The sequence below is a fragment of the Dysidea avara genome, chromosome 15 (genome assembly GCF_963678975.1).
Source record: "Dysidea avara chromosome 15, odDysAvar1.4, whole genome shotgun sequence".
Classification (NCBI taxonomy): Eukaryota; Metazoa; Porifera; class Demospongiae; order Dictyoceratida; family Dysideidae; genus Dysidea; species Dysidea avara.
Window position 1 is genome coordinate 11,139,051 of NC_089286.1, and position 23,122 is coordinate 11,162,172.

Below are 23,122 nucleotides of genomic sequence, written 5' to 3' on the forward strand. Positions count from 1 at the left end.
AGTCTCAAGTTGCCAGATCATAGATGATAACAGACCCTACTCTCCGTGATGCCAGTATCCAATCAATAAGTGCTATGAGGAGAGTTGGGTCTGGCCACGTGAGAATGATTCTCTGTCAACAAATTAAATATGGATCTGGAAGTGATCAACCTACAGATGCGTGTTTATGTACCTGCGCAATCCAACATAATGGTTCTAAACAGTTACACTGAACAGTATAATTGAAATCAGTGTGATTGAAATATCATCCATCCAACCATAAATCAAATACTAGATAATTTATGTGTGGCTATAGAGCCATGACAAATTAATTTCAAGCTTCATAGATGCAACTGGTCAAGTGTTTTGGCAAACCCAAAAATAAATGTAAACTTGTGATCTCCTAAAAACAGTGCTAATATGGTTGTAAACTCTGTAATATTGTACAAGTAGTTTGTACAGGTGCAGTATAGCAAAGGGTAAGGAAATGGAGCTATCTCACTTTATTTCAGAAGGACTTTAGCACGTGAACCTGTAAAGATTGAGATACTTTAATAGAACAGTCATATAAACTCAGTCAGTTGCCACTGAAATGAATAGTTATATTTTTTGATGCGCTGGGTCACTGCTAGAAGGAAAACAGTCCATGAAACATATGGTGTGATCTAGCTACCATTAACCATAAAACTAGAGTTTTGACCATTGTGGCTTTGTTAATTAATGCCACCAGGTGTCTAGGTATTTCTGATTAACATATACAACAAGTTTGCATGTGCATGCACAGAACGGTGTAAATATACATGCAGTTACAAATTTGACAGAACAAAAATATAATTATATCTATACAAAAGTTATCAAATGATCCAAAACTAAAGTTTAAAAAATAGCTACTGTCTATAATTATAGCTGCATGGTAGAGTGCTATGAGAGTGATGGGGTCTGTCATTTCATATACCTACAAGTGGAAATGTAAACATAATTATACTGTCATAGTAATGTACAAAGCACAAACAGAGGAGACACTACATACGGTACAGCACCAATAGCACAGAATACGTAGGTACTAGTGTTATCTATACTTATTTCTGTATATATTTTTCGTTGATAATTGCTTCCTTCTACAAAATAGTAAGAAACATGGTGAGGATTGATTTCCACTATTAGATGCTACAACTAGGTAGCTTGCTAAACTGAACAGCTATAATTATTATGCCTCTGAATGGAATCCCATTTGCTGGATCTGCCACTGCGACCTTTTAGATAATGAAGGTTTCATGGTATTATCTATTGCAAGTACTAGCATAAAGAAAAACAAATCACCTATACGTAAATATTTCAAAATAAAAATCCATCCTCATGCATGCACTGTACGCTATTTTGAGTATTAGTTGATGAGAAACTAATAATTACATTTATGTGGTCTAACTACATGTATATAAGTTATTTAAATAACTAACAAAATCAGATAGCTATAATAGTCATGTACATACACACACTGTAAGTACACCACAGCAGCACTGTAAGTGGGTCAGTACTGCTGACCTGCTAGACCCACTGACCCAAGCAGTAATCCAGATGGGACCTAGATCTGACCCGGATGTGACCTGGTTTAATTAATACAGAGGCGAGCACCAAGAGCTAGATTTAAAGGTCTCCAAATCCCAAACTCCTATGATCATCTGAAAGATATGAATAAGTACCAAACATGATTAAGTACCAAAGAGTACATTCAGACGTTATCAACAATCGAGAAGTGGGCGTAGCTCAATGCAAATCTACAGACAGCCAGCTACAATGACCATAAGTGTGCTTTCTTGATACTAGACTAGTTACCTACAAGCAGCAGCACTCCATCCCAATACGTGGGTGTAGCTCCACATATCCAAAACACTTTCACGAATAATGGGCATGGCTCCACATAAATTTCTTCAGTACATACAACTGAATTTCCATCAATAAAATTGAACTTGCAAATAGTATACAATCACGTGATCCCATCCAGGTCAGACCCAGATAATCAATAAAGCAGATGAGATCCACTTGACCTGGACAAAATACGACCCAAGTGACCCGGATAATCTGGATGACCCGACCCACTTACAATGCTGACCACACACACACACACACACAAATATTACTTTTCTTGATGGTTCCAGCCACAGACTTCAATAGTGGATCATCGTTACTCTGCATGACTGACAAGAGGCTATAGAATGTAGGATTTGTGCTATCATCAACAACAAATCCTTTTTCAACATAGTTGTCCAAGAAGTATGATGCCTTATCTGCCCGTGTTTGCTGTGCCTCAACTTTAGCCTTGCCATCTCCTGGTAACAAGTTGTTAGAATACAATTGAGCCATAAATGTGGCATCATCCATCGGTAATACTGCAACAAGGTTTGGGTAGAACTTGACATATATCTCCTTGAGAGTTGGCATTGTCTATGTACCTACAAGTAGATATAGAACTTATGTGCTGGCCTTAGTAGTGTACAATGTCAATATAGTGGAATCTGTGTTAGTCACTTTAGAGCCAAATACTAGTTACAATGACTACTTAAGGCAACTGATAAAAGAACAGGTTACACAATTTAACTGTACATCAAAGTATGCCTATAGTCTACTATTGAATTTCAAATGGTATTGTTGGATAAATTAGTATATGTCTACAAGTCTTATACTCAAGTGCACATTACAAACTTCAGATGATGACAATGATATTTAGTATTATAATAAGGTTATGTACAATTACATACACACTGTGCTGCCAGGCATACAAAGTAGACTGATAACAATTTTAGCATTGACAACACTTATGATACATAAGGACACTGACACAACTAGATTAATACATATACCTTCTTTGCTCACTCATACCAAGTAAGTACTAAATAAATGTGCCAACAATGTATATGTTACATGTCATCCGTTCAATGAAAAGCAGCTGTGCAGATTTAATGTCCTAGAAGTTTTCTACAACTGCTATGTGGTTTTGTGCAGGTCTGTAGCTGTCTTCTGTGCACACTCTCTAACATAAAGCAAAAGGAAAACTATATTACATGCTTTATGAGATATGACACACTGTTTATCAGGCCCTGTGAAACATTACAAGTCTGTATTATAATGGCTTCGGTTATAACTAATCAGTTTGCACATCTAATATGACATCATCAACCATATGTACTTTTTAGGGGAAATACCATGGACACCCCCTTTACTCAGACCCAAGGTATGCACAAGTCATCACCAGACCGAACACCAAATAGCTTTAGTATTACCATACACCACTATAGCATAGCTGAGCGTCCTACAAAACTCCGGGTGGCGGTGTACTCGTACACGTTCGTACTTCTTTTTATAATACCTTCGAATAAAAACCTCTTGCAGATGTATTACAAGAGATACCATAGTCTACATAATTATCTATGATAGATAAATCATGTTATATTTTTCGTACTGACAGACTGAGCCGCTAAACTCGGGCGATCATACCTCAAACAGCTCGGATATGGTCTTGGATATGGTAAAGCAACAACACAACTACAAACACAAACTAACCAATGTGGTGAACAACCTTGGATGTACAGCTTCTGCGCAAGATCAGCGACAAGATAACTTAACAATGACGTAGCAGGTCTCGTAGCAGGTCTTCAGTGTTTTGGTAGGGGTGCGCTATAATTAGGTGGTAAATTTTAATTAATGCGCACTGTGCTAGCAGGTGGCTGGTGGCTGCATCTCTCGTCACCAGACATTCTTGGCATGGCTGCTGAAGTTGACAAAACAGATGCTAAAGAGATCGAAGTGAATCAAACAAGCACTAAACCTGAGGATGAATTGCTAAGCACTAGCGGTAAAGATCAGAAAGAAACCGAAAAAGTCCTTGAAGAAGTCAGCGATACGGCTCTAGAAAAGGACCCTAATGATGACCACACAGCGAGTACAATAGCACAAAATAACAGTGAGGTCGAGTTTTTGAAGAAGCCTGGAGAGTTCACAACTGAGGTGTTTAAAATTGAAATCAGAAATCTCCCCCGTTATGCTGGCTATAAGGTAACCAACACAACATCATGATGGTTTACACGTTGTTGTGGTGTGCAGCAAGTAAGGAAAAGGTTGGTGGGGCTTGGATTAAAGCCAGTGAAGATTAAGATGATGCCAAGTGACACGTACGCCTTTATCACGTTTCGGTGTGAGGAAGATAGACAAGTGAGCCATTTACTGTGAAGGACTCACTGAGTGTAACACATACATTGAGAAGGAAAATCTATGGAGTATTATCAACATTTATTATATAGTGTTGCTATATGCCGTTTGTCCGTGTGCACTAATGTGAACCTCTATACACATATAAAGTGTCATCACTCTTCATTTACACTTAACCATTTGTTCCATAGGCTGCACTTGCAAAGGTTAACGGACATGAATTTAAGAAAAGAATTTTAGAGGCAAAGGTAAGTCATACCTGTAATACCAATATAATTCATTGTAAAACAGGTAGCCAAGGCAACAATCGATCCAGTCAGGAAAAAAAGGGAGCTGGACAACACAGAAGAAACTGGAAGCGGTGCCAAATGTGCTAAGATTGAAGATCCATCTTTGAGCCCTTCTGAGAGGTGATAAATCAACATACAGATAGTCTGTATTGACATTATACCGGGGAGCATGCTAGGTCAGGGTTTACTAGTCTCATGTATTAGAGATGAAATTTGTTGTAGCTTAAATTACCTGTACAGGGGTTAATCTAAGGGGGGAGGCCCCCCTAGGTTTATACCTAAAGCCTTGAGAAATGAAAAGGTTTAATTGATCCAAAAGATGTATAATCGAATCGTCAATATTCAATGGCATCACAGTAAAATTTCAACAAAATTGAGTATATTTACACCTAAATTTTCAAAAAGTTTCCTTGGAGAACATGCCCCCAGACCCCCCTAGAATCTGAAACAACTTACTTTGCCCCCCCCTAGCGTAATATTCTGGGTTGAGCCCTGCTGTATACAGATTAATTACGTAGTGTTGATGTCAGAAAGTGAATTTACAAACCCGTACTTTTTTCAATAGTTTCAAAGGGCGTCCACCTACTAACTTGGGCCTCTAAGAATGTGTACCATCTATGTAGTATTTATATACTGTAACTGCTTTAAGTATGTGCGTACTCTAGCTACTGCACGTAACACGTTCAATTCATCACAACAGGGTATCAGATGCTACCACTCCTTTGTGGAGAATATCTTATGATGAGCAACTGAAGGTGATCACTAATCTCTTTTTTCCTGTGATGATCAGTGTGTGGTGTGTGCATAGATGAAGATGACACAGGCTAGAGATGCTCTGGGGAAGATTGCTAAAGAAGTGGAGAAGAGTCAACCGGTATGTACAGTATGTGTGCATTGTTTTACTTGTGCGTGTGTGTGCGTGCGTGTGTGTGTGGTGTAGTGTCAGTGCATGTGTGTGTGGTGTAGTGTCAGTGCATGTGTGTGTGGTGTAGTGTCAGTGCATGAGTGTGTGGTGTAGTGTCAGTGCGTGTGTGTGTGGTGTAGTGTCAGTGCATGCATGTTTGTGTGCACATACGTACATGCATCTCGAGTTATGGCAGGGTGTTTATTTCTTTTTTTTTTTACCCTGGCTATTAAATGAGGTTGACATTTTATATACGTGACCAGTATTCATGGATCAACTTTACACCTCAGTATTGTATTCTCCTTGGTGTTTTCCTCTGTATGTAGATTACAGCTTTAAAGGAACTCTATAAAATGTTCTTCATGTCATCATTTATAACACTGCATTAGAAATTATGACTGCACTAGCTAGGCATCCATTTGAGACCCGGCATTTATTCTGTTATTATGCTTTTAAAGTCAATGACTAAATGGGACCAGTCATTTATCCAACTATAGTATGTACGTATGTATGGTGTGTGTTGTTATGTGTATACAGTTGTGTATACTGTTTGTGTTGAATTACAGTTATGTCATTACCTTTCAGGATCACTGGTTCAGGCAACACATGTGAGTGATACACAGTATCCCAAACAACACGAGCCACTACTGTTATTACTATAGACTACAACATGATGGATCTCTGTGTACTTTGGAGGAGATTATACCCTCCGTAAGTGTTAGATACTGTTATGTTGTGCTGAAGGATATCCTTGTATGTTATCGAAGTAGTGTGTACATATTAAAGGCCAGCAAGGAAAGTTACCAGTAATAGACCATATTCCAAATTACGTCACGAAATAAAATGGCTGTGGCTATTTGGAGTATTCTAACAATTTTGAGTGAGAGTTCCAATGGGGCTTAATAAAATTCAAATCACTATTCATTCCTGGAAGAAGGTATTGACCTAAAACTAACAGGTACAGTTATAAGGGTATAAAATCTATTCTCTAACACCAGGTTAGAATTTTTCAGCTGGTTTTCAAAGGTTAGAAGAAATACTATTGTTTCTTTGCTGTAATAACCAAACCTGGTAATTTCAACTTGATATCTTGTTTGTTAGCCTGTATATCAATCTTTGAAATTTCGATCACCATTGGTGATAATACTCGAAAATATCAGAGTACCCCAAATAGAAAATTCATGTGACGTCATTTGGAATATGGTCTATATGAACGATTGACAGTTACACCTGTCCAGGTTATTGTGGGTAGTGTGGGATATTGTACATATGTATGAGGAAAAGGCTTTTGTGAGTTATTAAAAAAAAGTCGCAAAAAAAAAAACGTGTGTCTGAAAAGGTGCACTAACGAAAAAAAATTGGAGCTCCTTGGCGGGGAATCGAACCCCGGTCTCCTGTGTGACAGACAGGGATACTCACCACTATACTACCAAGGACACTCGGTACTAGGAGCGTGAAATATGGTGTATATCAATACTATTTTGTTGTAGCAGCTGTTTACATGTATTTTTTTCAATTTAGCCTGTCCAGAAAGGCTATAGGAATAAATGTGAATTCACAATTGGATTAGGTCCAGATGGTAAAGGTTGGTTAGTTTCTGTGCTCCTGGTGGTTTGTTGTATCATTTGCTTTGTAGAGCCTGTAGTTGGATTTAGACTTGCATCTTACAAAGGTAAGCATTCATTTACTCATTGAAATGGTAATTGTGTCAGTACAATTCATATAACAACCATGTCATATTATTTATGAAAGTAATTTTCTTAATTTCCATGTCTTTTGTGTTACTTAGGAATGTGTACATTATCTATGTTCAGTATGGTGTTACTGATTGTCCCTCCGTAGTCTTTTATTTTATTGTATCACTAATTCGCTACAGATGGAAATGTCACTGTTGTGCCACCTTATGACTGTGTCCATGTGTCAAACAGAGCCAAGGAGATTGTAAAGGTGTGTATACTATGTAACTATGTTGATTTATCTGACTGACAAAACACACACACACACTACACATGTGCATAATTCCATTTGTAATATTGCATATAATCAGAGTAAAAAATATAAGAGAAAGATATAGAGAAAGAAAAGTATCTAAATAGTTCACCCCTGGTGGGACTTGAACCCACAATCCCTGGCTTAGGAGGCCAATGCCTTATCCATTAGGCCACAGGGGCAACTGATAGAATTTGATGTTACAAGAGTATGTGTTGTTATCCAAATCACTGTGTATGGAAATATTAATGATATACACAAACCATCTTTTCATTTACAACTTCAATTCCCACTCATTATATGTGTAAATATAACAAAATATACCAGCTCTGCTTTTAATTACACTTTGTAACAAATTTTAAGAAGCATATATGTCAAGTAGGTCCCACTAAGGTGTATACTATATACTTCCCTACCTATTATCATTTTATAGGCCTATGAGTTTCTTGAATGGTTCAGTTCAAATACCAGCTCTCTTGATTTGTATTGTTGAGGGGTCAATTTGTAGTGTTGAGGGGTCAATTTGTAGTGTTGAGGGGTCAATTTGTAGTGTTGAGGGGTCAATTTGTAGTGTTGAGGGGTCAATTTGTAGTGTTGAGGGGTTAATTTGTAGTGTTGAGGGGTCAATTTGTAGTGTTGAGGGGTTAATTTTTCAACTTAACATAAATGTCACGGGCACTTCAGCAGTGATCATTAGTAGTGCTTAGTGCAATATGAATATGTCACCGACAGTATAATTGTTGTGGCCTAACCTTCAGTAAAGTACTGTATATACACAAGAGTTTCTATATGAATGCTATGCCTGAGGTAGTGATTCATTTATGTGTTGTTAGGATTCTCAACAATTGTTGACTTGTGGTTCTATTATATCGTCCAATACTGTGTTCATAAAATTTTAATCATCTTTGGTGGTAGAATGATAGAGCTCAGGGCCACCATTACTATTGACCAGCATGCATTTTTTATGCTGTCAAATTCTGCACAGTAGAATCCCCAAAATCTGGTGACCGCAGACTGGCAGTGTTTGCCCAGCCCTTTTCTCCCCCACCCAAACACCCAAACACCCAAACACACACACACACACACACACACACACACACACACACACACACACACACACACACACACACACACACACACACACACACACATACACACACACACACAAACAAAATATCTTTCACCCCTGGTGGGACTTGAACCCACAATCCCTGTCTTAGGAGGCCAATGTCTTATCCATTAGGCCACAGGGGCACCTGGTAATGTTACAAGAGTATGTTGTAGAGCATGTATGCAGATATTTTGACTTGCAACATTAGTCCGCAAGCTATATGTCTGCTTGTACAAGAAACACTTATCAGACTATCGGTCACCTCAATATAATTGTCAATGTCAAGGCATTGCATACTACTTGACCACATGTAGCCACTTGAATGTCACCTTATTGTGGACTTCATTTTCGAGCACACTGGGTGACCTAGGTTTTACTGTACCACTTTATAAATGTGAAAGTATGTGTTCCCCTTGTTCAGTGGAATGAGGGAGTATGCAGAAAAGCTGGTCTTTATAGTGGTAGTGTTAACAGGTGGTTAATTATGTGGTGTGTGATGTCACCACCAGGTGTTGTTGTGGTCACTTTGTGCATCAGTGAATTGTTTCCTATTGTGGTAATCCACTGACAGGTGTTCCAGTCATTCATCAACCAGTCTGATCTGCCAGTTCTGAACCCTATCAACCTTCTGGGGTGAGCAGCTGTGTTTGTGTGTGCATGCACAATCTAACTAGTGTGGACATTTTAACCACGATAACCATGGCAGTAGTTCTGTGACTGAACAATTAGAGTTTATGATTCATGGCTTTCTGTAAGAATGTAGAATTCCAAGTGATTTTGTTACTACAGATAAATTACTATTCTTTGAATACACAGGGATAACTTTCACTGTAGTTGTTCATACAACGTGCATACAGTAATTGGTGGTGTATTACAATGTGTTGTGTTGCTATAGTTACTGGAGGTCACTGACCATCAGAACATGTAATACTGGTGAAGACTTAGCCATGATCATCATGCATCCTCAAGATTTGAATAAGGTACGGCATATAAGGCGATTGCTATATGATTTAAACTTTAGTTATATCTAAGATAGTTCTCCCCAAGACCTGATCTTTTCGAACCTGTACTTTGCATCTACTTTGTTTGTGTTTGCTCAGTTCCTCTACACAAGTCACGCACGCACACGCACACACACACACACACATACTGCATATTTACGCGCACAAAAAATCATGCATTACTGTAGGAAGATTTAGGTAAACAGAAGATCAAGTTAGCTGAATACTTCACTGCTGGTCCTGGTGCATCCTGTGGCCTAACATCCTTGTATTTTCAAGCACTTGGACAGCGGTAAGCCAGATATATATGAACCACAAACACTTTTATACTGTAGTGTACAATATATCTGTGTATATGTATGAATGCATGTCCTATCGAGGATTTGTACAGTGTGTTTACAATAAAATTATTATGTGCTAGTGCTCTGTGTGTGAACATAATATTATCTCCCAAAATATCTCAAGAGGAAATTTTACAACTTCAAAGTTTTGGAGCTAGCAATGAAAATATTTCCCTTGAAATTACACGTGGGATTGGTTGCAAATCTGCAAATTTTATGATGCTCAACCTCAAAAATATCCCCTTCAAAGTGTTAAGGCTACACTGGGTGTGTCCATTCACTGGACTGTTACAACTGGACTCATTGCTCAAACACCTTTTTCAACCACTAAAAGCGATTACATAAGGTAGTATACCACACATGGAGGCTCTTCATGTCTCGTTGCTATTTGCAAGTGTTATAAACCAAAGAGCCAGCAAAGCTAGAGTGAATGTGCAGACTGCAGAATGGCTATAGGTGATGCTATATTACGTACTTCATGTTATATAATGTAAATTGTGTGGTGTAAAACTTACAAAAGAAGATTCGAGAAGATAGACAGATGCATTAGCAGTACTAACAGCACACAGTGCTTATATCATTGCCAGCATAGGCAAATTATTTTCGAGAATGAACTGCACTGGGGAATTTATGTGAGTAATGTGCAAGTTTTACTGCATGTCTCACGGTGAATGGTGTTGATTTCTAAAAAGAACTTTGGTAGTTGTGTCTGGCTATAAAAGGCAAGAAAAAAAACTTGAGTCCATTAGTCTAGTCCAGTGAATGGATACACCCTTATGCAGTTAAATTTTCTGTTATAGTTACAATATTGTAACAGTTACATGTGGTGATTGTTTTGTAGTAAGTCTGGGACAGCACCTGAATATCACCTCATCTGTGGAACACCAGTATGTGTAGTGTGTTTCTGTGTTTACTGCCTTATTCAAGTGGGTAACCAGTTGCTGTTGTTGGGATTGTTGTTGGGATTGTTGTGGAGCTTAGGTTTATCCGGTGCAATCCTACTAATCCTGCCCCAGGAAAATTTGACTCTTGCACCTGACACCTGAGTGTACACTGGTGCCCCAGTGCTTCTTCTCTGAGTAGCAATAGCTGAGTTTTAAAAAACTGCCAGAAGCTTTGCTTTTTGATCCCTGTGTGTGTGTGTGTGTGTGTGTATGTGTGTGTGTGTGTGTGTTTCCCACAATATATGTTGTGTGTACAACAGCACAACAGTACAATATCGTATGCTTTGTTTTTGTACTGTTGTAGTATGTTCATGAGAAGTTGATGGGACTAACATTCAGGGTGTCACCAGATGCTTTCTTCCAAGGTCATATTATATAGTTATACAACGGCCACAAGTGCTCTGCCTGATATAAACGCACGAGCCTGAGGGCCGTCAGGCCCGAAGGCAAGTGCGTTTATACAGGCAGAGCACGAGTGCACGTTGTATAACTGTTATGTACCACTCACCTAATAGGTGGGGAGAGTCTCACAAGACAGCTGTAACACTTATAAAGGCCAGGTTTCTAACATCGATTGTGGGTAACCAAGCCGGACGTTGCGATGACGTTCCCCCTGCAGTACTGCAGCCACCTGAGATATTGAAAGCTAGTACGCTATGGGTTATATCACTAACCTGCATTCGCTGTTCGACTCTCATTATGTAGTGCTCAACATGCCAGCGTGATCACTCAATCGCCATATAGACTAAGCACCAGACTAATCGCCATAGTGATTCCCTCGAGCGAAAAAAAGTAGCTAAATAGACGTTTTAAGTAAACAAAACCCAACTACTAAACGATACTAGTCTAATTCTTACTATTCACACTGGCTAAACTCGAATCTGGTGGCATGACAAAACTGGTTACCACAATCGAACGTAAAGGTTAGTATTATTTAGAATATATTTGTTTTATTGAGTCATTGTCGAAGTGGACTACAGTTTAATCTGGGCTAAGATGGCACCAGACTAGTAAGGTGTATAAGTACGTTTATATATATGTAGACTAGAGTTGTGGCCACCCGTGTTGGCTTTTTCGATCGCCATTGGCTGCTTGTAAACATTATACGTATTGGTGACGTTATGGCCCACAATCGACCTTTACATGTCAGGCTATAAAAGAATTCGAGTGATCTGTGAAGTGTTCTTCCACCTATTAGGTGAGGTGTCGTAGTGGTCTTCGCCACCGGCACTTGTGCTATGCTGCATAAAACCGCAGCCAGTGCAATATCTGTATATTGCACTGCGGTCGGTGCATTATAACTTATAATGCACTCGTTGTGGTCTAAAAAACCGCAACCAGTGCGTTATAAGTTATAATGCACTCGCTGCGGTCTGCAGCAGTGCAATATACAAATTATGGCACTGGCGGTGCCTTTGAACTGCCCACGCAGAGTGGTACATATTATCATTAGTTATAGTACATACTTATATACGCATGTATTATGTACCTTGTACTTTTGTAGATTTTACAAAATATTTTTGAACCATTAGTAGATTTGTTGGTGTTGGCCTACTTGTGTCTCATATACAGTAGGACCTCGATTATCCGAACTTCGATTATCTGAACCCTTGATTATCCGAACAGTTGCGGTGACTGTTCTATTAGGGTATTTTGTTAACAGGTGTATGTTCTATTAGAGTAGTTAAACAAAGCTCTGTATATAGATCAATGGGCTTCATTTATCCGAACAAATTCACTTATCTGAACACTTTTGTGATTCAGCTGGCACACAGGGGTTCGGATAATGGAGGTCCTACTGTATATAACATGTATGTAACATGTATGTATATATGATTATGATTGGGTACTGGGTAGTCAAGGCAGCTAGGCTGATAGGTGACCCAGGTGTTTACAAGCTGGTACATACGATACTACAGTTTCTACATACTAGATACAGCTGTAGGCTAGTAGTGAACTTTTCAGTAGGTACTTCCTTCAATAAATTGTTCCATTCTTACCTTTGTACAGTGAACACAGCTGCAGCAGAAAAGCTGTACCCGGTGATCAGTGATTGGTGTAGTGTGAAAAACAATACTGTACTGTATGGTGAGCAACAGATTGTCATGTTGTGTGCAGTGAAGTAATAATGTTGTATACAGATTCTGAGTTGTCGTACAGTTATATATCTTATGGCCTCTGTGTGTATGAGTGCCCATTGATGGCCTCTTAACTTCCACAGTTGGTGTAACTACATGTATTCTTACATGTACACCTGGTTTCCTATTTCCCTAGTCAGGCTAATGTTAATAATATGAACAAGAGTACATAATATTTATATGGGGGAGAGTATCTAACTCTCAGTGTGGCCTGTACAAACACCCTGGGTAAAGTTCACCAAAGTTCACCTTTCATCAAATTATCACCTTCACTGGAAATAGAGAACTGTTGATTAGTGTTGATTTATGTTGATGAGGGCAAAGCCTTTGTTCTCACAAAAGGCTGAGCTGTTACTTTACCCAGGGTGTTTGGTGAATGCATTCAAGTTAGACACTCTTCCCCATATAAATATTATGTACTCTTGATATGAACACAAACAAACATTTTTGTTGTTATTACAGCTGTAAACATACTATGTAAACTACTGTTATTATGTAGTAGTTGTAACATGGGCACGAGTGATTTGTCTGAAACATCCGCACGAGCACGAGGGTGCAGCCTGAGTGCGTATATTTCAGGCAAATCACAAGTGCCCATGTTACAACTAATATATTCCACTTGGGTGACTCACCTGCAAGTGTGGAAAACTGCAGGAATGCTTGGCAAGTGTATTTATGTGGGACCATGTGAATTTTGATTGTGGATAATGTCGTAAGAGCAATGACAAGGTGCTGCTGAGAGGTCGAATGTGAGTGTGCAGATTGCTTTAATTGTAGGTACAATTAAGCACAGAAAGCCCAAATGCAAGCTGAACAGTTCATAATGGAGCTTAAGTGCTCTATAAAGTACTTAGTATACTAGCCATGAATAAACTAAAGCAGTGAATATGTTTACAGTGCTATAATGGCCTAGTCAATTAAGTACCACATCCATGCAGTCACTAGTGTGTGTGACATTGCGCCAGATGTCAAAACAGCAATTATTTGAAGACCAGTGGAGTTCAATACACTAGATACCTACCCACCAAGTTGCCTACTACTTAGTTATGGCCTGAATACTGGGGCTGTATAAGGAGGATGGGCCACCTGGTCTGTGGGTGGCCAGCTATACATTCACCCTTCAAAATCTATAGATGGTTGTTACCCGCTGTAGTCGACTTAGTACAGCGTCACTATTGGCTTGTTAGCTATAACTCCAGGATGAGCTTGGGTGAGATAACAGCCAATTCCCCTCGGCCACAGTATCCTCTCACAGTAATGCCGCCTAAAGCAGCCTTACTGGAACTGCCGAAGGTCAGCAACCAAGAGGGTGTAGGTGGGTGGGTAACGAAGCACCACCAACACAATGCACTTACACAAATTATCTTCTATCAGCACATGCATGTGCCAAGCTGTTGTGTTTCTGCCGCACCTTACTCTATAGCCCGCTCACGTGGATGCTGGTAGCTTCAATTAGCCTACGTAAATTACTGCACTATTAACCTCCACTATAAAGACATCAAGTGCACTAAAGTACTTACTTTTACTAGCCATGAATAAACTAAAGTAGTGAATATGTTAACACTAATGGCCTAATCAGTTAAGCCCTATGCCCAGTGCCATGTGACTAGAATGCATTCAAAACAGCAATATACTGTAAAACTAACCTGTGACTTTCTTCATGTGAAACAACGAATTATCTTCTTCTCCAAGTCCACAACTTATCTATGCTTTGCCTCACTTTACAAAACTAAAACTCACTATTGATCCTGTGAAGTGTCACTATATTAAAGCAGAGGAGATCACACAGTTTCATCAAAGAAATCAGATGATTTCTGAGAATGCTTGAAATGCATTAACAGGAAATGGAGGTATATACAAGTTTTATCCTTTTCTCATTAATACATTCCTGAGCACTGCTATCAGTGCTATTATACACCTTCTCTTCCCTTTGAAGTGAGGTGTGAAAGGGTATATGGACACCTACACATACTGTATTTACTAGGTTAAAATGCTGCAAATTCAATAATAGCTGCACTTGAGTGGTGTAATGATAAACTCTGAAGATAAGGGCTTGAAAATTGTTTTCGAGCATCAAGTGATGGTCAAATTCATATAGTTGCTACATCAATTTTATGAAGTAAGGTAATAAATGCTGCAGAGTTTAACCTAGTAAATACAGTAATCCTAGTGAAGGTCACAAAGTATCTCCTTAGTATATAAACTGGCCTGAACACCTTGATAACTAGGATACTATTGGTTGGTTGATAACTAGGATACTATTGGTTGGTTGTTCCCAAAGTTTACACTGGCTCCAGTGTGAGAGGAACAATACAGTACAGAACATATTGTGTCTGCCTCACATTATTGTTATATGGTGTGGCTACTATACTTTTGTTTCACTGTAGACATTTGTTGTGGTACTGGCAGTATTGGACTGACCATGGCAAAGGTATTAAATTGTTTTACTGGTAGAAATAAGATAGTATGTGGCCTTTTGAATGTACATCCTTTTAGATTGTCAGTGAGTACTTTGTCCATTAGTCAAAAGACCTTGTCTTATTTATAGCAAGTGTTGCTTTACATACAGTACAATGATTGATCGATGTGCTGTATTTGGCTTTGTGATTGTATGTGTATATGTAATTCATATTTAGTGTTGATTTATAGAAATCCTTTGTCATTTGCTCCATCAATGTAGTCAGTCAGGGAAGTAGTTGGTGTAGAAATGGTGGAACGAGCTGTGAAAGATGCTGAAGTAAATGCCAACGAGAACGGTCAGTGTTGTATAATGGAACAGTGGATACCGGTTGTCCTTGTACATAAACTGACAAAATCAGAGGACACCTTGTTATTGAGGACACTATTTTTATTCTAAGATGTCCGTGCTATACAGATTCCTCTAGTAAATATTGCAGAATATTATTTTGTTATCTCCCTTTTAGCCATATCTAACGCACGTTTCATATGTGGCAAAGCAGAGGATGTCCTGCCAGAGTTACTGAACAATCAGAAGATGTCCTCAGGCTATGTGGATCATGTGATTGGAGTAGTGGACCCGCCTAGAGCTGGACTACGTCAGTATTTAATGTGTATCTACCATATTTAGACTGTAGAGTTTGTTGTAGTGGTATCACTTCAGTAAATTCATGTACATGCCAGACTTACCAGTTATCACACATTCTGCTAAATAGGAGCCCGAAGGCATTTGATGCTGATGGGCACCTGTGCTAAATGATCACCTTGTGCAATGGCTAACTATTTTTTGCTATGCATAAGTTTCAGATTTAGTTTACTGAGTGTCCCTCTACAGATCAACGTGTGGTACAGGCCATCAGGAAGAGTCCTCTAATACAGAAGATTGTATTTGTATCATGTGATATCCAACACTCTGGAGTGATGGGCAATATTGTAGAGTAAGTAAAACAATTACAATAGCCCAGTCATGACAGTGGCATATATACTTTTGTTACTTCAATGGAATTCTTTTGTAATAACTATTACTAGTAGCTGTATATAGGCCATTAATCAGTCTGTGTGTGTTCTTGTTGTCCTATAGCTTGTGTAGGAAGAAATCTAACAGGTTTGCTGGGCTACCATTCCGGCCGGTGAAGGCGACGCTAGTTGACATGTTCCCCCACAGCAGACACTTTGAACTAGTCATGTTACTGGAGAGGTTGACCCTACAAGAAGTGGAACCATCTAGTAGTACCACCACCACCACCACCACCACCACCACCACTACTACTACTACTACTACTTAGTGTTTATGTTGTAGTCACTTTTATAATTTCTTACACCTTTAAGGCTTTGGCTAGTGAAGTCATACAAAAACTACAGATTGTTTACATTTTATAACAGGTCTTCTTGCGAAACCATTCACAATTTTTGTTTTGTTTTAGGATGTAATGATTTCTTTGTTTGAAACTTTCCCTGGGCTGTTTCTTAGATTATCGAGAAATAAATTGGAAGCCTTCAAAATGTACTCGTGAAACCATCCCGCACGACTTCAGAACGCAGGAATTACGTACAGAAACTTCAAAACGCTGTCGGCATTTCAAGGCTCTCGATTATGTCCCGCACGTGTCCCCGCGGTCTAGTTCACGTGTACACGTGGTGGTAATTTATAAATCCGAACAAAGCAACAATAGCATTGACATTTGAAGTGGCCCATACTGTGTAGTGAGCATGTATCATCGTGTGTATCAGAGATTTAGTACATTTCGTTATTCTACTATCCCAAAGAGTAACCGCAGGCTGGTGAGTTTAATATAGCTATATCTAGCTAAATAAAGGTTCAGTTAGCTAGCTATTGGTGCGAAGTCTGATTACATTTGTAGCTACAAGCAAATCTATTTCCTGAGTCTATAGGCTAAATACAACACCTATCATGTGCTTATTTTATGTATTCTAGTAAATGGAATTGGTAACTGAACCATACATGCTGGTCAGTAGTATTGTGAGCAGACTAGCTAACGTTTTAGCCAGCTGATATAAAAATAGTGAACTTCTAAATAGCACATAATACAGCTAACAATTAAATGATTATGAACTAACACGTAATTCTGCACATAATCTGAGTAGTTGGTACAAGAGATGATGAAACTGGCATTGTTAGCTATAGAAGCTTTGTTATGTGATCCTCCCATAGTTGCTAGTCATTTGTTGTGTAACATCTAATTGATATCCTGTATGGGATTTAGTGGAGACACTTAAATGTAATGTCTCAACAATTGTTAGGTATAAGCGTGCATGATGTACTACAAGTATGTGTTGTGCTATGTCACTATATATATAGTGGATTGGCAGCAGTGTGTAACACTAGCTTATAAATATACTGATCTTACATATGCCGGCATGCATGGCTGTTGATCCCAATAGCTATTTGGTACTATGTAAAAGATTTATTGTACAGATGGAGTATTTATTTATTTATTATTTTTGCGACACTGCAATTGGGCTCAAAGTACTTGTGAATATTTATTTTCCTTTATTATGCAGTCATCATATTCCAATGATGATCAACAAGTGATTCATCGTCCGATCACAAGTCGTAAGGAGCTGATCAACTGTAACAGAATTGTGGTCAAGATTGGCAGTGCCTGTATAACTCGTGCTGATGAGTGTGGTGTGTCCCTAGGAAGACTGGCCTCTACCGTGGAGCAAGTTAGCAACAGTAAAGCTACACTAGCTGCACAAACATGTTATTACTTTGTGTCTGTACTTACAGTATACTGATAGTATACTGATAGTATACTGATAATCCTCAAATTTAAAATAACAGTTCAGGCCTACTCCAATGCAATCATAGTCCTTCTCCAAATGGGTGTTACCTTATTTTTGTGGTGGTTTCACTGTATTAGCCATGTGTGATAGCTGCAGAGACTATGATTGCATGTTTCTGGTAACAACTAAATGAGCTTGTGGTTTGTTAATAGCACAAACCACAATGTCACAGTACCACAACAAAGGTGTATTTGTTTGGAGAAAATAGTAACACTTTAAATTCCAGTAATATGAATCTGCAGAATAGTTTCTGGATATACATATTTGAACATGTGTCTCACTTGTATGTGTATGTATCCTATGGCTCCTGTACACTAACTGATGAAGTCTTTGTGTACATCAGACAGGATATACAGGCTAAACATAATGTATTGTTTAGGCTGTGATTCTTGTCACTTATAGATGGCTCAACTTCACAATGGCAATGGTAGTGGCAAAGGCAAGCAGGTTATTCTAGTGACTAGTGGAGCTGTTGCGTTTGGTAAACAACGACTTCAACATGAATTGCTGTTGTCTCAGAGTATGAGAGCTACACTGAAGACTGGGAAAGGACACCAACAGGTATGTAGTGTGTCCGTGTGTGCTGTGTGTGTGTGTGTGTGTGTGTGTGTGTGTGTGTGTGTGTGTGTGTGTGTGTGTGTGTGTGTGTGTGTGTGTGTGTGTGTGCGTATTTAGTTTGTGACCATTGTGTCCCTCCTCTCCAGCTGCCAATGGAGCCAAGAGCATGTGCAGCTGCAGGACAAGCAGGATTGATGTCTTTGTATGAAGCAATGTTTGCCCAGTATGGCATCCCATGTGCACAGGTAAGTACAACACACACACACACACACACACACACACACACACACACACACACACGTATACAAACACACTCAACTTCTTTCTACTACTCGTATTATAACATATTCCACCTATCAGGTGCTCATCACACAACCAGATGTGGAGTGTCCACAAAGGCTAGAAAGTCTCAAACAGACAATGGAGGAATTACTTCGTATGAAAATTGTACCAATTCTTAATGCCAACGATGCGATAGCTGAGGCCCCACAGCAAGATGCTGACCTTAAACAAGTTAGCAAACAAAGAACTGCAACAACAAACGTAGATTTATAAAATTGGTTGTAATTTGATTGTATTTCATCCAACACAGGTGTTAAGCATCCGTGATAATGATGTGCTAGCTTCTCTTGTGGCTACACAACTTAGAGCAGACCTGTTAATCCTGTTAAGTGACGTTGAGGGTATATACAGTGCTCCACCCAGTGACCCTGGAGCCAGGCTACTACATACCTACCATCCTGCCCAACTGGGAAAGATCAAACTGTTTGGCAGCTCAAGAGTTGGTACGTAAGTAGGACTTTAAATTTGATGGCATGCTGTCTGCTGTGTATTTGCATCAGCATTTAGTATTTAGGAATATATTTGTTGTCCTCAGGTAAGGGAGGCATGCAGAGTAAGATACAAGCAGCAGTCAGAGCTAGTGACGGAGGATGTGCAGTAACCATAGCTAGTGGATTGAGTCCTAAAGAGACTATCATTGATATAATCAAAGGACGTAAAGTGGGAACATTCATCACTCCAGATAAGGACAACATTACCACCGATACTGCGGCTGTGGCAGATGAAGGTTTGTATAGGAATACAGCCATATAAAACCATCTGTTTGGTTATTTTGTAGTAAGGCAAGGTGGCAGAGATTTACAGAAGCTCACTGCTGAACAGAGGGCTAATATCATATCACATTTGGCTAATATGTTACTGGAGAAACAAGATGAAATATTAGCTGCTAACAAGAAGGATGTGATGTTAGCACAGCATACACTATCTCCATCAATGTTGGCTAGGCTTAAACTAACCCCTGGTAAATTACAAAGTCTCTCCAATGGGATATTGGCAATCGCTGAGGTATAGTAAATAAAGAAAGTCTTATTTATTAGTTTAAATTCTGTATGATCCATTTACTATTAAGTTCACATGGATGCGTATTGTTTTACAGAGTTCACTCAAGGCAGTTGGCAATGTTCTACAACGTACACTGATCTCAGATGGACTTGAGTTACGACAGGTCACAGTTCCCATTGGTGTTCTCATGGTCATCTTTGAATCACGTCCTGACTGCCTCCCACAGGTAAATCAATATCATGTTGTTTTGCAATTCCTAAATATTCATACAGTATTTGTGTTCTTTAGTACTGATGTTCTCTTTCCTATTTTAGGTGTCTGCACTGTCTATTGCAACAGCCAATGGTTTGATGCTCAAGGGAGGCAAAGAGGCAAGATATACTAACCAATGCTTACACCAAATAGTGTGTAAGGCTATTAGTACTGAGATGAAGGGAAACCCAATATCTTTAGTAAGTAGAGCATACAATTAGTACTGTCAATATACTCTAATAGTACATACACACAGTTTTATTGCAAGTTAAACTCTTTAAAGATTTTGCCCATTATATTATTCAGTCTACCCTTTTCCATTCTTAGCTCGATGACAGAGAATCAGTTGATGAGGCACTATCACTAGACAGTGGTAAAATAGATCTTGTTATACCTCGTGGTAGTTCAGAACTTGTTGCTCATATTAATGAAGCTGTTGAGGGGCGTGTACCCGTCCTCGGCCATACTGAAGGGATCTGTCATGTGTATGTAGACCAGCATGCTGACCTTGATAAGGCCATTAAAATAGGTAGGGCATTTGACATCATAATTAATCTACTGCCTATTAAATTCTCCATACAGTGGTAGACTCTAAATGTGAGTACCCGGCTGCATGTAATTCAATGGAGGTGTTACTATTACACTCATCACTACTACAAGAGGGGTCATTCTTTACATCACTCATCAACACACTTAGAAGAAACAAAGTAAGTATGATATTTACATTATTGAAAGTGTTATTCAAATCATTAAGGTGGTGATTCATCCTGGTCCACGTCTACACAGTGTCCTACCAATAAGCTCTGATCCAGTTCAGTCATTGAGACATGAGTACAGTTCACTAGAATGTTGTGTAGAGATTGTGGATAGTGCAGAGGAGGCTGTAGACTACATCAATACTAACAGTAGCCATCATACCGACAGTGTTATCACTGAGAATGGTATGTGTTGTGTGTGGGGATTCTTATGTACGTAGTGTGTAGTGCAGTCACCTACTTACTTTGTTTTGTACAATTTTACTGGTTTTATTCATATAAGTTAATTCACATGGTTTTTTAACTAAGAGAGTGATTTAATTATCACCCAACACTAGTATATTCTATATTCATACACAATTATTCCACTTTCCACGTGTGCATTCTATTAGAGATTATTTTGTCAATATTCCAAGATGGTACATAACATAGATCAAATATTATTGTCTACATGTTCTTGTGCAGATGAAGTGAAGGAGCAGTTCTTAAGAGATGTGGACAGTGCGTGTGTCTTCCATAACGCCAGCACCAGATTCTCTGATGGTTACAGATTTGGATTAGGTATGGTAGACCACATAACACTGCCTTGAAACACACACACACGTACACACACACACGTACACACACACACACACACTCTACACGTACACAACATTTACTATGTTTGCAATCTCGTATTTCAGGTGCTGAGGTAGGCATCAGTACAGGACGTATTCATGCACGAGGTCCAGTAGGCATGGAGGGTTTACTGAGCACCAAGTGGATAATGTACGGGGATGGACACACAGTGGAACCATACAACAATGGAGTACTGAAATACTTACACCAAACTCTTTCCACCAAAGACTGTGAAGAGAACAGAACTGCTCTCTAATTCATGACCACTGCCATAATAATTCTCATCATTTCATAACTCTACAATAACAAGTGATTGTCAATACAAAAATGTGCAAATTTTTATACTTGTACTGCATTATAATATATTGTTTATTTGTTAATTTATGTTGTACTATGGCTGCCTGTAACCCAGTGAAGTGTATGTATACTAATATCTGATATGCAGCATACTGTGTAACTGTTTTATGGTACATTTTGTCACCTGTGTACATATGACTTTGTGTATTATTGGAGCAAGACTCCACAATCATACTACAGAACTCAGTAGAGTCTACAGGTAAAAATGGTTGAAGGAGGGATTACACGCACATGTGCAGTGTATATTACATGTGTATCACTCTACGAGGTTAATATAGTCAGTCTTATGAAATACAATTGAACAATTTTCACACGGTTTGTATTACAAGAATGCTTACACACAGGTTTAAATAACTAGCTAGCTCAATATGTCCGTCAGGTAACAAGTAATTTGGTTGCATTATTACAAGGAGTTTGTTTGTACAGAAAAGGCTGCAAACAATCTCATGTGTGAATTGTTCAAATGCATTTCACAAGTAATCTGAAATGGACTGTAACAATGAACAAATAGTTTTACTGGTGCTCACAAGATATGGTAAATATATATATGCCGTGGTATATTGTAGGGTTGAGTGATACTGCCATTTTAGTATCACGATCGATAATAAAGTCACTATTCACGATACTGAATAGTTCACGATACTTACAAATAAGTCTATCATAGCTGGTGCTACATAGAATATTGCTCAGCATTCCTGCAGGAAGTCCTTATAGGTGATAGCAAACTAGCCACTATCATCCTTGTTTACAGCAACAGTTATTGTAACACATGCTTTGAGGTTGTTATGGTGTTCACACCTCTCTGCAGGGGAAACCAGATGGGTGGATTTTATCATTTACAAGGATTCTTAGCCTAGTACTGCATAACAAATGGATTTTTAATGACAGTAATGTACAGGTATGGTATCACGATAGTTAATAACAAAATATCGCGATATATCGCTAAAACGGTAGTATTGCTCAGCCCTAGTATATTGGGAGAAAATGTGTACTACAAGGGGTGACAACATGTCTCCCAAATTTAAAGGTACTTACAAGCCGTCAAATTTATGACACCACACTCACATGCACCC

General features: G+C 38.9%; 3 protein-coding genes and 2 non-coding genes across 6 annotated transcripts; 2 read left to right on the top strand and 3 right to left on the bottom strand.

The window, feature by feature from the left end:
* Positions 1 to 712: 712 nt before the first annotated feature.
* LOC136245078 (uncharacterized) lies at positions 713 to 3,675 on the bottom strand. Its single transcript, XM_066036583.1, has 3 exons — positions 3,538 to 3,675; positions 2,118 to 2,429; positions 713 to 934 (listed from the first exon to the last, which is right to left on the bottom strand). The coding sequence occupies exons 2-3, from the start codon at positions 2,416 to 2,418 to the stop codon at positions 927 to 929; spliced, it is 309 nt and encodes a 102-aa protein (XP_065892655.1). The 5' UTR covers positions 2,419 to 2,429; positions 3,538 to 3,675; the 3' UTR covers positions 713 to 926.
* LOC136245076 (tRNA (uracil-5-)-methyltransferase homolog A-like) lies at positions 3,658 to 16,811 on the top strand. Its single transcript, XM_066036582.1, has 22 exons — positions 3,658 to 4,029; positions 4,078 to 4,185; positions 4,374 to 4,430; positions 4,474 to 4,592; positions 5,173 to 5,227; positions 5,281 to 5,346; positions 5,962 to 5,984; positions 6,039 to 6,087; positions 6,898 to 6,961; positions 7,013 to 7,048; positions 7,253 to 7,323; positions 9,048 to 9,109; positions 9,372 to 9,456; positions 9,666 to 9,769; positions 10,660 to 10,705; positions 11,067 to 11,127; positions 12,773 to 12,850; positions 15,288 to 15,331; positions 15,581 to 15,656; positions 15,825 to 15,956; positions 16,193 to 16,295; positions 16,439 to 16,811. Exons 1-22 carry the CDS (start codon positions 3,679 to 3,681, stop codon positions 16,641 to 16,643), a joined length of 1,995 nt encoding a protein of 664 aa, XP_065892654.1. The 5' UTR covers positions 3,658 to 3,678; the 3' UTR covers positions 16,644 to 16,811.
* On the bottom strand, positions 6,741 to 6,812 carry Trnad-guc (transfer RNA aspartic acid (anticodon GUC)). The gene has a single exon. It is a non-coding gene; the product is annotated as a tRNA-Asp (tRNA).
* Trnar-ccu (transfer RNA arginine (anticodon CCU)) lies at positions 7,475 to 7,547 on the bottom strand. The gene has a single exon. It is a non-coding gene; the product is annotated as a tRNA-Arg (tRNA).
* Positions 16,812 to 16,879: 68 nt separating the features above from the next.
* LOC136245075 (delta-1-pyrroline-5-carboxylate synthase-like) lies at positions 16,880 to 22,259 on the top strand. 2 transcript variants are annotated; one of them, XM_066036580.1, is made up of 15 exons: positions 16,880 to 17,139; positions 17,881 to 18,045; positions 18,568 to 18,726; positions 18,870 to 18,968; positions 19,084 to 19,266; positions 19,316 to 19,508; positions 19,601 to 19,792; positions 19,844 to 20,070; positions 20,162 to 20,293; positions 20,382 to 20,519; positions 20,647 to 20,848; positions 20,902 to 21,026; positions 21,074 to 21,260; positions 21,540 to 21,635; positions 21,758 to 22,259. In XM_066036580.1, the coding sequence occupies exons 1-15, from the start codon at positions 17,068 to 17,070 to the stop codon at positions 21,946 to 21,948; spliced, it is 2,361 nt and encodes a 786-aa protein (XP_065892652.1). In that variant the 5' UTR covers positions 16,880 to 17,067; the 3' UTR covers positions 21,949 to 22,259. The 2 variants fall into 2 exon arrangements, with proteins under 2 accessions (XP_065892652.1, XP_065892653.1); XM_066036581.1 differs by having other exon boundaries at positions 16,884 to 17,139; positions 19,084 to 19,236.
* The last annotated feature ends 863 nt before the right edge of the window (positions 22,260 to 23,122 follow it).

What these genes read in the sequence shown, in the direction of transcription:
- LOC136245078 (XM_066036583.1), bottom strand. Translation starts at nt 2,418, where the DNA reads ATGCCAACTCTCAAGGAGATATATGTCAAGTTCTACCCAAACCTTGTT.
- LOC136245076 (XM_066036582.1), top strand. Translation starts at nt 3,679, where the DNA reads ATGCGCACTGTGCTAGCAGGTGGCTGGTGGCTGCATCTCTCGTCACCA. An exon ending in AACCCTATCAACCTTCTGGG is followed by an intron (nt 9,110 to 9,371) that starts GTGAGCAGCTGT and finishes GTGTTGCTATAG; the next exon opens with TTACTGGAGGTCACTGACCA. An exon ending in GTGATGGGCAATATTGTAGA is followed by an intron (nt 16,296 to 16,438) that starts GTAAGTAAAACA and finishes GTTGTCCTATAG; the next exon opens with CTTGTGTAGGAAGAAATCTA.
- LOC136245075 (XM_066036580.1), top strand. Translation starts at nt 17,068, where the DNA reads ATGTATCATCGTGTGTATCAGAGATTTAGTACATTTCGTTATTCTACT. An exon ending in ATGGCATCCCATGTGCACAG is followed by an intron (nt 18,969 to 19,083) that starts GTAAGTACAACA and finishes TCCACCTATCAG; the next exon opens with GTGCTCATCACACAACCAGA. An exon ending in TGATAAGGCCATTAAAATAG is followed by an intron (nt 20,849 to 20,901) that starts GTAGGGCATTTG and finishes TTCTCCATACAG; the next exon opens with TGGTAGACTCTAAATGTGAG.